The sequence below is a fragment of the Ruditapes philippinarum genome, unplaced genomic scaffold (genome assembly GCF_026571515.1).
Source record: "Ruditapes philippinarum isolate M1 unplaced genomic scaffold, ASM2657151v2 ctg18407_1_1_1_1, whole genome shotgun sequence".
Lineage (NCBI taxonomy): Eukaryota > Metazoa > Mollusca > Bivalvia > Venerida > Veneridae > Ruditapes > Ruditapes philippinarum.
Window position 1 is genome coordinate 1 of NW_026851910.1, and position 16,259 is coordinate 16,259.

Genomic DNA, 16,259 nt, shown 5'->3' on the forward strand with positions numbered 1-16,259 from the left:
ACCCGAGTGATTAATTACAAAGCATTTGAACGAAAACCGTGCATTATTATAACAAAAATGCAAAAAAGAAATTAATATCTTATATCCATGCTAAGACGTCAAGAAAAAATATTATTATTTTTAAGTTAGTCTTTATGTTTGGTGGCTTAATTTGTTTTCGCCTCAGAGTTTCCAATAGAAACGTTCTTTTTACTGTTGCAGTGGGTTGAAAAAAAAACTGTCGATATATCTTCCATATGTAGAAACATTTTGAGAATAACGAATTTTGAAAACGTTGATAAAACTTTGTTTGTTTGTTTTACTTCACTCTATAATTTTTCAAGCGAAATATTAATTATCAAAAGTGAAATAAATGTAAAATTTAACTCGTTTGCGACATTAGTTTTAGTTTAAACATAGTTTATTTCAAACAATGATACAAGTACATGTTGTTAATAAATTTACAATAATTAGATACACGAATGAAAAAGGATTAGAGCCGAAAGCTATAAAGCTTATAAAGGTCTTCTCCTACATATTTGTACAATGCAGTTAAATTATGACAGTGTTTGCAATATTGTTTGAAACAATGAAGTTAGTTTAAAACATATTTGAAACGAAAAAAAAATCGAAGATTTTAGCTATTGTTCAAAAGATCTTTTTTTTAAAGAATATAAATTTTTGCGACATTGAAAAAGCGTTTTTGATTTTATTGTTTTGCACGTGCTGTTTGGTGCTACATTGTGACGTCACGTAAACAGCACATTAAACGTCTTTACAGCGTTAACGACTGCATTAAAGAACAAAATTCGACAAAAAATTGATTTTTATTTAAACAAAATAGCGCCCTCAATGTGAAAATACTCAGGAAGATATTAAGAACGGCGAGTGCATTGTTGTAGAATAATGCACGCTTCGGGCCTTCTTTGTTAATATAGAAAAAAATCCGATAGTGTTATACGTTAGAATAAAATATAATAGGTAAGCAATGGATCTAAATCATTTAAAGGCCTATTAAGACAGACAGAGAAAATTACCTACCATTGCAGGTTGACTTGCCAGTGTTGTTATAGAGGTACCTCCCGATATCGCTTCATTAAAAACAGCGGCAAAGCTGATTGTTTCTATTTCTAAATAGGTGTAAGGCTTTCCTCCCGTTTCTTCTGCGATATCAGAAAGTAGTGGGATAGCTTGCTGAGATACCGCTATTGTGTTAATTTTTACTTTTGAAGCTATTGCGTTCGATCTAGACATACTAAGGTTACCACTATTGTCCATGCCATCTGTTATTAGAACAATTTGTCCATTCTCAGCAGACCCTAGTTCTTCTGTTAGTACCTATAGATAAGACAATATAAGAAATGGCAAGTATACCTTCAACATAATGCACGTACAATGGATCACTTTGTATATGTACAAAGGTCCTGAAAATGGATAAATACAATATAAGGACATCGGTCATATGTTATTTATACGGGGAAGTCAAAGTCCGAGGCTGCATAGCGGCCTCGGTCTTTGGCTTACCCGACTAAAGACTACACGTGTATATTAAAAACGAAATAAAAAAACATCAGAAAAACAAAATAATATATAGAATTCTATATTCTATACATATAAGCGAAATTTACAGTGTCATTTCTTGTTAGGCGTCGTAACGCAATGATAAACGGTGGAGAAATCCGACAATTGACAAATCGCAATTTTTCGGCATAAAAGATAACGATAAAAGCCGTGGAATTATAGGAAAAAAGCCGTGGAATTATAGGCAACGATCTTGGATAGGAACCATAATAAGACAGAAAACCAGAACACACAGAAGCAGCGTATAAAATACAGAATGACACTTTTAAAACGGAAAATGTAAAATAAAACAACAGACTTCCCCGTTCATAGGCTTTACCTAATTTCATATTATGTTAAATTATACATTGTAAACAAACATGGCTTTAATTGTTTTTATAGGCTTGTTGCCCATAAGTTGATTAAATGCTTTTGTAGATAACACTAAGAATATCGATGAATTGACGTTATAAAATTAAATTTAATTATAATGTCAAAATGTACACCTATTTCCGCTTTCACCTAATTACTCACCTTTCAGCATTTTGTTATGTTTTCGATAGAGAAGTAAAACGTCTTTAATGCTGAAACTGATTTGATACAGAACGTGGCATGCTTAGATAAGGTTAGCAGGCGGGGCTTATTAGTAATACATTTTGACCAATGAATAACAGAGTTATACACAACAGTTCTCCCTTCTTAACATTTTAGTCAATTATCATTTAATTAATACTATAACAAGATAAAGACAACTGGTAGAATAATTTAACAACATGAGATATTCGAGAAAAAACAGATCAAACTATCGACCTATTGTTCTTAATTCACCTTGGACTTTTAATTACAGTTCACACGAGTTCGTTCGGTGGTATTTTACAACATAGTAATGTAACACCCCAGTTACACAGAGCCGTCGGTGATTGATCGGTAGTTTTTTTTAGCTAAATTATAGAGTGAACCGATGACAACGTATTTAACACCGATATCACCTATTCATCACCTGTTTTCCACCTATCAACTGCTATTGGGGAAAGATAAGTTTCATCGGTGAAAAATTACCGATCGGGATTTTTAAACACTTTTAAAATTCTCGATCGGTGAAAATATTTTAAAAATAACCGACGGCAACCTATATCGCGAGATATGCAAGCTCTTAATCACCGATATCGCCGATCGGACAAAGATAACCAAATATGAATCACCGGCCATATCTGACTGAAAGTGTTTAACCACTGATGACTAACTTTCAAACACCGATTAATTTGCGTTACGCACGATTTAGCTCAGATTTACAAACGAAAAAAAAAAGTATTTCAGCATTTAAACATCGACCAATTCCCATTTGAGTTTGCTTTCTGTCACCGATGGCCGTTTACACAGAAAACCAGAAATAAAATCACGCATGACAACCGATCATAACAGCGAGTAAATTTAAAATTAAATGACCGACTGGGGACCGACCGTCTTTGTAACTGGGCCCTAACACCCCAGTTACACAGAGCCATCGGTGATTGATCGGTTGTTATATTAGCCAAATTATGGAGTGAACCGATGACAAGGTATTTAACACCGATATCACTTATTGGTCACCTGTTTTCCACCTATCAACTGCTATTGGTTAAAGATAAGTTTCATCGGTGAAAAATTACCGATTGGGGTTTTTTAACATGTTTAAAATTCTCGATCGGTGAAAATATTTTACAAATAACCGACAGCAACTATAACAAGAGATATGCAAGCCATTATTATTGGTCACCTGTTTTCCACCTATCAACTGCTATTGGTTAAAGATAAGTTTCATCGGTGAAAAATTACCGATTGGGGTTTTTTAACATGTTTAAAATTCTCGATCGGTGAAAATATTTTACAAATAACCGACAGCAACTATAACAAGAGATATGCAAGCTCTTAATCACCGATATCGTCGATCGGACAAAGATAACCAAATATGAATCAACGGCCATATCTGACGGAAAGTGTTTAACCACTGATGACTAGCTATCAAACACCGATTAATCTGCGTTACGCCCGATTTAGCTCCGATACGATAAATACCGATAGTATTTCAGCATTTTTATCACCGATCCAACCCGTTTGAGGTATCAATTGCTTTGGGTTAAGATGTGTTTTCAATATTTCACAAAGATCGTCATATGATTGTGTTGAAGGTTTGTCAGGTGAAGTTAAATTTCGTAGTTACATATATGTTTTTTCTCCAAACAATGTTAATAATACTGGAACATTTTTCTCATCATCTATTTCATTTACTAAAAAGTACTGCTCTAAACGTTTTTGATAGCACGTCCATGATTCTGAATTGACATCAAATCCAGATGAATGTCCAATTAATGCAGCCATTTTAATACTTATAAATTAAATCCAGTATTTTGATGGAAACATTAATATCTTATGGATAAAATTCCCGAAATTATCTTCGTCCAGTTATCCTCGTCGCCAAATTGTAATGTTTTTATAGAGAATTAACACGTTTTTAATGCTGGACTATCGTTTATTAACTAATTTGATACAGAGCGTGGCATGCTTAGATAAGGGTAATAGGCGGGGTAATTAGTAATACATTTTGACAAATGAATTAGAGAGTAATACACAACTATTTGATTGTCATACTGCCACTTTAAGAATGTTATTCCTACCTTAAAGTTCCTTCAATAGCATAGCATGGTCATAATACAAAAAAGACAATTAATCAACAAGTAATTGGATTTTTGTCTTCATTATGGGCGCATACAATTATCGACTTTTGTTTTAGAAACCCTTACAAGTCCCGTTTTACAAAAAGACTACGGTTTCTTTTTGTTATGCAAGTGCGACTTCAAACTTGAAGTGACGTACATATATCCCTAGGTAACATATTGATAGTTCGTTACATGTACATGTATATCGTTATTATACATTTTTATCGTGATTTGATTTGCATTGTTGTACAAACCTTGAATGAATTTGATAATTTAAAATTTCAATGATGGTGATCTATTTATTGTTCCTTTTTATATGTTTGAACGACACAGACATCGATTGATTCGCTATTAATCTACAAAAATGATGACAATCTCGAGGACCGTGACCCTTTTGCAGTGTAAATATTCAACCAATAAGGTGACTAAATGCCTGGAAAATGTAAACAGTACTTACAAAAGTAAATATATCTAAGATAACACGAACTAACACATAACTAACATAGTACATAGATTTATACGATTTACTTGTTTAAAAGTGACGCTGCGCACTGTCAACACAGAGTATGAATTTCACCTTCAAGAACATCGACTTCTTGATTTTTCACGCCCATATAAAGAACAGAACGTTGAAAATGTTAATGAAAAAAAACATTACAAAAGATATGACATTTAATGATTTGGTTTGGATGATTTTCTCAAATTCAACTGACGTATCAGAATAAATTTATGATATATCAAAATCATTATGCAAAATAGTGGGATGGAGAAGGGCAAATAATTTCTTATTTTTTAAAAAATAGAGGATATTTGTTTAGTTCATTGTGAGATCGGAATATATTTCACCGAGTGAGCACCAAAAGGTATATTTCACGAGTGGCGCAGCCACGAGTGAAATATGAACTTTTGGTGTTCACAAGATGAAATATATTTCGGGCTTACATTAAACTAAACAAATTTTCTTTTTATTATATAGCCACCGAAAAGCATGAAATACAAAATAACTTGCATTGGAAAATAAATGAATTGCAAGTCTGATTGGCCCCCTAAAGTATGTTGAACTTTAAATTTGAGAACAACGTAATTATATGTCGTGAATAAGGAAACAGAAGGTCAGCCTTTTGATAACGAAGATCAATTTTTAGCTCGACTTTTTTTAAAAAAAAGGAGAGGTATTGTTAAAGTCCTGGCGGCGTTGCCATCCGCAAAAGTGTACCTGGATCATTACTTTTTTTAGTTCTTGGTATATTGTCTTCATACTTGGTTACAACAACCTTTGGGACAAGAGTTTTCAGTGGCCTACACTAACCTTGAACTTTACTCATAAATGACCTTGACTTTGAAGGTCAAATTATTGAATTTTTTCTTCTTTTGGCTATTATTAGCTGTCACTTTGTTATTTTAGAATGGATTGTCTTCAAGCTTGAACATAATAATCTTAAAGGATATTTCTTAAAAAAACAAGACAGACCTTGACCTTCACTCGTAAATGACATTGACTTTGAAGAGCAAATTATTGAAATTTTCATTTATTTGCTATTATTGCCTGTAACTTTCTTATTTTTTTAATATATCGTCTTCAAACTTGGACATTATAATTTTCAAGGGAAGTCCTTAAAAATTACTAGACAGAACTTGACTTTCACTCATAAATGACCTTGACTTATAAGGTCAAATAAATTTTCATTTTTTTGGCTGTAACTGGCTGTAACTTTGCTGTTATTGAATCGTTTTCTTTTTTTCTTCTGTATGCACCTTCGGATATATATCGAAAGGATTCATACTTTGACAAAACTAATTTGACAAGACGGATTGATTAAATTTATAAAACAGAAACGTTAAGATTTGTTCAAACATTACCTTGTTTGTTTTTAGAAAAAATCGAGCGTTGCCACCCCCCCCCCCACCCTTCCAGTGGTGGTTCTTGTTAATTAATCGTTCACAGCAAGATAACATTTTTTTGCGCCAATACAAAGACAAATAAGACCGATTTTATTATCTTATTTTTAATACAATTATTGCGGTAGGATTGACTCAAATAATTGATTACATCTTTTTGTAATTAAAATCGATGATGTTATTTAAAAATCGTGTACATTTACTTAAATATCATAGAAAATGTGAAATCACTTCACATAAACTTCGTTTACGTCAAAAAATGTATAACACGAGTATAACCGACATGTACGTCATCAGAACAAAGGGTGGTGGCAGCTACCGATAGCATTACAGGACAAAGGTCTGAGATTCGTGATTTCATCTCAAAACATTTTGTTTATATTACCGAAAGAATTTCGGGCATATCATATAATACCCGCTGGCATCCGTCCGTCCGGAATAAACTTGGTTTCCGGAGCGTAACTTTAGTTCCATTTGGCAAACAATATTCAAACTTCATAGGATGATTGTCCATATTAGGTAGACGATCCTTATTGATTTTGGTGGCACAAGGTCAAAGGTCACTATTACTATAAAACTGAAAACAGTTTTCGGAACATAACTTAAGTTCCATTCGGCCTACAGTGTTCAAACTTCATTGAATGGTTGTCCATATTGGGTAAAAAAAACTATTAATTTTGGGGTCAAACAGTCGAAGGTTAAGGTCACTTAAACATAAAAACTGGAAACAGTTTCTAGAGCATAAATTAAGGTCCATTAGGCCTACAATATTTTAAATTCATAGGATGATTTCCATATTGAGTAGAATATCCTATTGATTTTGGTGTAACAAGGTCAAAGGTCAGGGTTACTATTACTTTTTAACTGAAACCAGTTCCAAAACATAATTTAAGTTCCGTTTGGCCCACAGTGTTCAAACTTCATAGAATGATTGTCCATATTAGGTAAAAATCCCTATTGATTTTTGGGTTACATGGTCAAAGGTCAAGGTCATTATTACCTTAAGACTGAAAACAGTTCACGGTGCATAACTTAAGTTCCATTTAGCCAATTATATTCAACCTTCATAAGATGATTGTCCATATCAGGTAGAAGACCTCTATTGATTTTATGGTCACAAGGTCATGGTCAGTATTTTATATGATAAACAGGGAAGTCCAATACATGATCCCTATTGGTTTAGGGTCATAAGGTCAAAGGTCAGGGTCACAATGATCTTCATTCTAAAAATTGTGGTTTCCAAATGACTTAAATATTGTTAACAGTTTTACATCTGTCAAACTTCATATGATGAACACTTATATTGAGTTCATTTTTATATTAATTATATGCCCCCCCCCCCCAAAAAAAAATACTTATTTTATGTTATACCCATGGCGTCTTTTCGTCCATCCGTCATAACAATTTAATAACAAGATAACAACTTGATGGACAGGTGGTGCTTGGAAACAGCAACTGTATATTTATGAAGGCTTCAGCTACAAAGGAGGATTTCTTTTTGAAGGAGGTAATACTTTATTTCATTGCCATGTCTTACAAATGCTTAATCCCTAAAAAACAACATTTTTGGGCATCTAATGCTCCGCCTAGAGGTGCTCTTGTCATTGCTCATTGTAATCAACTAATCAAAACCTGAAAACAGAAAAACCATACCATATTTTGGCTCGTGACGATTAAGTATTTGAAAATAAAATTCTTTATATATATATATATATATATATATATATATAAACTCAACTTGTCCATGTGATCATGCTTACTTGTATTGCTGCTTCAATACCACATCCAATGCAAGTACCCCCACCAGTAAGTAAAGGAAGAGCCTTTACAATTTCGTCTTTGTCCTCTTGTGAGTTCACTTGTTTCATATCCAATCTTCTGTTTGAATCATCATTGAATGTAACAATTGCCAGGCTACTTCCAAAAGGAATTTTTTCTTGTATAACATATTCCCCAGCTTGAGCTAGAATTCCAATTGTGCTTATCTAAAATTGTATATACCTGCACATTTATCCAATTATGTTTAGATTTAAAAGGGTATCACGTAAATTTAATAAAACAATAATTTGTTACACATTTTTCTTTATTGTAATTAACTTTGAAAAATCAATTAATAGTAAAGGTAGCTAGGTTGTCATTTTCAAACGCAAGTGTCAATGAACTCCGTTTACAAGTATTTGAAGATTTGATATTATTCTCTTAACTTCCATGATAATTAAATAAAAAAAATCTTTACCATGCTTCCAGAGACATCTAACACAAAAACCATATAAATGTTGTTTTCTTGAATAAATTCAAAATCTGGTGTTGTGTTTGGTTCAATTAGTGTTTCCTCACTTGACACTGAAAAAATATCGAAAACATGTGTCCGTTAATTTGTTCTAAAATAAATAATTTGACGAAGTGGTGAGTAGTCATAAGTTGTGGCAATTTTAGATAAGATGTTTATGCTACAACTTTCAAGTCTTTTGACAATGTGCAATATATCTAAACATTACATGTAAGAACTTGAGTTCATGGCAAGCGGATTCCATCGAAACAAGGTAGAAATTGTGTACGCTACCACTTTGAAACGGGAATTATTTACAAGTAAGTCACATTCATATCATGAAACATCTAAACATCATCATTTTACAAGTGATGAATTCTTAATTTGAAGTTATGTTCTTGGTCAATGTCTCAAAATAATGTTAAAAAAGTGTATTTGAATTTTAAAATTTATACATTAAAATAAAAGGTTATATGCAAAAGAAGCAGCGCGATGATGCTCGTGTATAATTTATAATCATTTACTGTATATTAAGTGCCATAATATATGCGCCTTGAAGACATTGTATGGCGCCGTCATTACTTACTTTTAAAGTCTTCGTGTTCCCTCATTACTTCCCAAGCACTTTTCCCATCACACAATTTGTTCTGAGCGTTTGGTGCTACTCTATTGTGACGCTCGTCTTCTGGCACAGTTTCATCGTCTTTATCGCAAAACATAGACATCTTAAAAAAATATCAACAACTTTTTATAGATATCAACACAATTCATTAGTCTTATAATTATGCCGTTAGACACTAACTATTTAATTTGTATATTCTGATAAATTAATTTTTTTAACTGATTATTAAACAAAGCTCACAACTTTGGACAGTGCCAAACATAATAGTTTATATTATAAACAAAATTCTCCAGATATACATTAATAATCTTGCCCAATCGATATCAATAACTAGTATATCATTTAGTAATTGAACTAATGGAAATGGTCAATAAGATTATTAACTAGACACATTCCATGTGTTGAAAATGCCCAGTCCTATATTGAAATTATAAAAGACAAAATTGATTACTTTTCAAACGCAAAGAAGACATATGAAGAATTTGTATGAAATTTTTGACAAGCGTATGTTCCGTACCTGGTCAATGTATTGATATCCCATCAAACTTATCTTCACATCTTGATCCGTGTAAGGACAAAAATAGCAAGTATTTTCCATCTTTTTCATTGAATTATCAGCGTCACACCATTTCTTGTGTTCTGTGTTGCAGTTAGTATTTCTTCCAATCCGACCTCGCACTTTATGCGAACACCTGAAATCATACAATTGTTATAAAAGAAAATTTATGTATTTATTATTTCATGAAACGCCCGACAATGTAAAGAATGTGGATTACGAAAATCATCGAATTTTTTTATAGATTTTACGTTACACTGACAGTGAAATTCAAATGATTTTTTCGGCTTATTGGTTGAGTTACAGGCGCCCATTTGTCAGTTGTTTGCGGCTCATGAACCTCCGTTAGCAAGTTGGATAAGTTTCCCGTGTGATAAAGTCGGGATTCTTGTAAGAGAAGGGCAAGTTGTTTAAATTTAAATCAATCAACTCAGTCACTGATGCCCATTGAGAAGGATTATTATTGTAATGGTTTTATTATGATTCGATTTTTTTCTGACAACGAATGTCCATACCGGCTAATTCTTTCTTATCCATGTTTTGTTTTACTGATATTTAAGTTGTTGTAATGTATTTTGGCAAATCTGGAGTTGTAGTTTATAATAAGTACATATAATAATTATTACATGAAAAATAGGAAATGCAGAAACCTTCAAACTCTTTAATGCTCAACACCTTCATGAAAATACGTAGTTAACAATTTTATTTCATCAATCATGTCTCAACACTTTGCTGTTATTGCTAACTTAATAACAAATGCGATTTTCAATTTTGTTTATTTAAAGAAATTTTTGTTACAATAAAAAGACTCGGAGAAGAAAATAAGTATGTGGTGTGTATCAAAAGTATCCTGAAATGAAAAACACAAACAAATTTATTTAAAAACAAATTATTGACGGCAAATGCATCATCGCTTTTTATTAATAACGGAGCGTCAGTACAAATATGCGTAAAAAACAACATATTATATATATATATATAATTTAACATAGCACAGGGTAATCTCCTTTATAACAAATCCAAACTCTAAGTAAATAATGTTCATTAATGCATCAGAAACAAAAAGATTTTTAAAGATATTTTGCCTTCTCTAAAATTTCCAATTTCATACTTATTTGCTCATGTCTTCTTTTTGCGTTTTAATAGATAAATCAGATAATGATAAAAAAACTGTGAGTCATTGTTTGCTGTTTTTCTTTCAATTCAAAACCGCACAGCACTTACAATGCTGATGTAATGGTCACTTGATTCTTTAGCTTTGTTTTTTTTATTTTTTTTGTAAATTCAAAGGAATATTTTAGTTAATATAGCATTCTTTCGGGGTTCCGTTTTTGCTTGTTTTTATTTAATTGTGACATTAGTGTAAATTGTGTCCGGTGTAGGTATTGACAAGCAATTAACAAAAATACATACTTCCAATACCGCTCATGAACAGGCTCTATAAAACAAAGCATGAAACAATTTCATTTTTGTCGTTTTTGGACTTTCCTATGGGATTCTGTTTACTGAGTCAATATTCTTTGATTTCCAGAACATTTATAGTAGGATGTAAATGTTGCTCAGGCTAAATTAAAGCAGTATGCCTCCAGATGATCATGAGCCAAATTATTTCAATAAAATCAATTATGAGATAAATTGTAAAAAAAATTAAGGAGAAGTAGTGGAATGATTCAAGATTCAAGAAATAATTTACAGGTTATTAGCGATCAATGGTTAATTTTTCATTATGAGTGAGAGGCGAACGTGTTACAGGACCACGTGATCGAAATTTTAGGCGGGAAACAGGGTCACATGATACATTTGTTAGCGATGGCGACCAGTCAGGAAACGAAGGAGGAATCGAAAGTGAGGCTATAGGCGAAGAATAGGAAACAGGTCAAGGCCCTTGTGTAAATATAAACATTGTCACATTTGTGCAAGATTGACTTTAGAGCGAGGGCAACCATTTGTTAGATATAATAAGAAAAATGAAACCTTTAATGAAGTATATGTCGACAAATATAGATGGAATGATAGGTATATGATACATGTAGGTATATGTCGGATTTCTTACAATTATTTACCGCGGAGTAAAATTCTATACGAGAGAATTTACTTAATGAAAAAGATCTAAGTATTAACAATGCAGTTAATCATACCATTGATATTTATAAAAAATCATCAGCAAATATGCGCGTTAGATATGTAGCTCGAAATAGTGTAAATAACAATCAACCTTGGTGGGATCGAGAATGTGAAACAACTTACAGCTTAAATACGCAGCTCTACGACGATCTCGCTGGACCAAGAACATATTAGACTAAGAAAACGTTTTAAAAAAACGTGCTATATAAAAAAAGTATCTTTACCAAAAGTCTAAGCGCGATCAACTAATTATGTTACGAACAAATCCAAAAGCCTTTTGGAATCTGTTAAAATCTAGAAATAGTAATATAAATGAACAATCTTCATAGATAGATACGGGAGCTTGGTTTGATTATTTTCATGAGTTATTATTTAAAAGTAACCAGCCTAATATATATGAAAGTAATTGTGACTTTAGAGTTAATACTGATGAGGAAAATCTGTATTTAAATTCTGAAATTTCCTCTGATGAAGTCATCAAAAGTATAATCAAGTTGAAATGTTGAAAATCACAGGGAAGTGATGGCATCGGAGCAGAATTCTATAACAGTACTTCGTCATAAATCGCACCTTATTGTTTAATAAGATATTTAGTAAGACATTTGGAGGGATAGTATAATAGTACATGTGTAGTACCCATGTACAAGTCTGGGCCTCAGGATGACCCTTTTAATTATAGAGAAATTTCCTTAATCAATGTTATGTATAAGATATTTTCTAATATTATACATGATAGGTTATATACTTGGGCTGAGAAATTTGATAAAATAGATGAATCTCAAGCCGAATTTCGAGCCGGTTACTCTACAATTTATAATATTTTTATATTACAAAGTATGGTAGTAAACCGGGCGGACGATTTAATGTTCTTTATGTTGATTTTTAAAAGGCATTTGATGGACTTAAACATTTTAATTTATTCAATACTATTAACAGATGTAGCGCTAGGGGGAATTTATTTCGTGTTCTTTACTCAAAACTGCGCTGATGTGTACAAGTAAGTACTACCTAAACTACAGAATATTTTAAATGTAACATAGGTATAAGACAAGGGGACGTAACAAGTACGATTATGTTTGACCTGTATATAAATGAGTTATAATAAATAAATCTCCCTTTCTGCGTAATAAGGAACATCGCGGTATATTCATTACGGATCATATTCCCGATATCATATGCATTCTTTTCGCTGATGATGTTGCAAATTGCGCTGATACTGCAATCGAACTTCAGTCTCAATTAAATTCAATTTCAGAATTTTGTAATAATACCGGTCAGTCTATAAATGAGAATAAAACTAAAATCATTGTATTCAGAAAAGGGCTCAGATCATATGAAAAATGGTTATACAACGGCAGTTCAGTAAATGTCACCTAAATGTACAAATATATGTATATGGGTCTTTTATTTACACCTAAATTATCTTGGACAAAGGCAAAAACTAAACTTGCTGCACAAGCTAGGATATCTATTTATGCTATTAAATCAAAGAAATTTTGGAAACATTTTACATTCTGATTATTTTAAATTATTTGACTGTATGGTGCCGAAATTTATGGAAGTGCAATCTGCGAAATTCTTGAACGAGTTCAAATACAATATTGTATATATGTAATTCTAGGTGTAAATTATTCTATTAATGATAATGTTGCACTGGGAGAATGTGCAAGGATGCCTTTATGTATTGATCATCATGTAAAAATTATCAAATATTGGTGTAAACTTCTTTGTATGCCAGAACATAGATATCCTAGAAATTGTTACTTGATGTTATTTGGACAAAATGATGTTGGAAAGAAAAACTGAGCTACTTCAGTAAACAAATTATTGTATACTAATGGGTTTGGCTTTGTATGGCTAAGTCAATACTAGTAAATTTGGGATATCAATCTATTTATGGATTATTGATTGTAAAACACAAAATTGGATGGAAGAAATTCAGAATTCACCCCGATGTGACACCTATAAATTTTTCAAATCTATGTTAAATCCTGAAAAGTATACATCTATTGATATGCCATTTTATGTTAAAAGATCATTATCGAGATTTAGATGTTCTAGTCATAAATTATATATAGAAACTGGACGAAATTTGGGTATACCAAGATATGATAGAATTTGCCAACACAGTTTGCAAAATTATAACAACTCGTATATCGAAGATGAATTTCATGTATTTTTTATTTGTAATAGGTTTTCCCAACAAATACAACGTTATGTATCTCCATGATTATACATTCCATAATTTTTGTAATTTGATTAAAACTAAAAATGAGGAAAAGTACAGAATACATGTATTGCTTTTTTTGTTAATTAATATCAATAGGAATTAGGATATAACAATGTATATTGTAGACACAGCTAAACATGTATATCTGTTTTGATTATACTGTGTATATTGGGCCGGAGGCCTTTATTTACAAAATAAAATGTTGTTGTTGTTGTTGTTGTTGTTGTTGTTGTTGTTGTTATGTATAACTGTATTTCTACTGCGTTAGTTACGAAGTAAAAGAATTTTTTTTGCATATTTGACCTTTTTTGTAATAAATCGTGGGTTGTAAGTGTCATAGATAATGAGTAAAATGCTTCCTTTAGGTTACTATACAACATTTAACTTTTAATTACATTTCAAAATGTTCATGAAAATAAGCATTTATCTGGAGGCTTGCTGCTTTAAATATGTTTATTCATGTTTGCGAAGACGATAAATACTCAATTATAAATAACGTTTCAAGCTGATATCCTACTGAGATCAAATGTGGAAATATATTTTTATCTATCATCAAACAATGCATTTACTTTGTTATAAACTTGCTGTCTTAGCATGCATTTTTATGTAACCTTGGCAAAAGGAAACACGCCAAGATGTGTATGCTATAACATAATAAGACACAGCTGGAAGGTAGAGAACGGGGTCATCTCGAATTGGTTGGTGGATTTTATTTATCAATATAATGTTTTACATTATAATATTTTGAGTAACTTTTTGTATAACTTGCATTTACATACAATTTCCATCTAATGTTATAGTTGTGTCATTTAATACTCTACAGCTACGTATGCCCTGATTTTAATTACATACTTGTATATATATCACAAAAATATTTTTTCATAACGTAACAATGACAAAAACGTCCTAATGGTAAGATGATGAATATTTAAAATTTATTCAACAAAGCAAAGATAAAACATTTACCCGACAGGTTTCCATTTACCCTCGTGTTGATAAAAAACGTCTGTCGATCTACCAATACGTGTAGGATATTCATCAAATAAACCCCAGCGAAGATGGCCCCATTCATGAACTATAACATTTTCTGAAAATAGATGTAAATTGAATTAAATGGGTGAACAAAGAAATTTCACATTACCACAATGCAAACGCAGACACCGACATTCATCCTTTCGAAAAGGTAAAAAGGTAGAACTTGGCATTTTTTCTTTCAGATCTGTGTCTCGTGACTATTTACATTTCCACATTTGTTCTGTATTAGGTAACATTAAATAATTAGATGTTTTATATTTCTATTTTCTTCTATTATCATCTTTATTTCATTTTTATTTAAGTTTGGCGTTTGTCATTCCAAACCTCAAAGAATGTGTAAACAATAAAACGTCAATGTAAAGAGAGCAGATCCTATATCTACAATGTACCATGATTTCCATAGTTGGTCCTGCCGGTTTGCAGAAAGAATGAAGGTTGTAGATACATTACCAAACCCTCCTCCCCACATTGAAATGTTTTTGACCTTACATGCGGTGATTTTATTTTCCAGTTGCCAATATTGATGTAGGTTTCCAGTGAAGACAGCGCAGGGAGCTGTTTGTAGTGCGTCTGTGTACTCCAAGATTTAGGTATGACCACTTTTATTTTTCCGAAGTACACTTGGTTTTTGGTTGCAGTAAAAAGAAGTTCTGATGCTTTAGTGAAAACGACCTTCAAAAATAACAATCATACACAAATAAACAAAATTAAACAGTCAATGAAATAAGAGTTAGACGATTAAAACCCGTGAAAGGAAGAGATCACTCAATATTATCGAAAGATAATTCAGAAGTTTAAAATGCAGACTCCTATTTTACTCTCTGTTCATGAGATATAGAGGTGCGTGCAACATCTCTGGAAACCTCAAGCAACAACTTAATCATAATTTTATTACAATAAAACATTGAGATAGGTAGAAGGTAGATATATAAAAAAGCAGTGTTCTATCTTAAATGTACCAAGTTTTTCAATCGATGGTCCCGAAGAATCAGTCAATTTCAATAACACTAAAGAACTTTGTACATGCTAAGCTTTGATGTTTCGATTAAACGACCTTAATGATAAAACATATCTGCGAAATACAAATATTTTATGACATTCTTTTACATTGCATTATTATTCAATACTGTAGATATTCAAAATAGTGAACCAAAAGTGTAATTCGAACTGAACTCTAAGATATGATAGGCTTGAAGAAAATCCACTGCGGCATTTTTGGCAGATAGCCTGATATACGATATGAATACAATACGTCGATTATTTGCGAAAATGCTATCCCGGGTGTCGAA

At 31.9% G+C, this 16,259-nt stretch overlaps 1 protein-coding gene across 1 annotated transcript; it reads right to left on the bottom strand.

Annotated features, from left to right (window-relative positions):
* Positions 1 to 1,020: 1,020 nt before the first annotated feature.
* Positions 1,021 to 15,642, bottom strand: LOC132742455 (calcium-activated chloride channel regulator 1-like; the record flags this gene model as incomplete). The annotated part of the gene is made up of 7 exons (XM_060730889.1): positions 1,021 to 1,317; positions 7,895 to 8,119; positions 8,371 to 8,477; positions 8,990 to 9,128; positions 9,543 to 9,717; positions 14,902 to 15,022; positions 15,360 to 15,642. Coding segments are annotated over 7 exons (1,347 nt in total), but the record flags the coding sequence as incomplete, so codon positions are not given.
* Between the last annotated feature and the right edge of the window lie 617 nt (positions 15,643 to 16,259).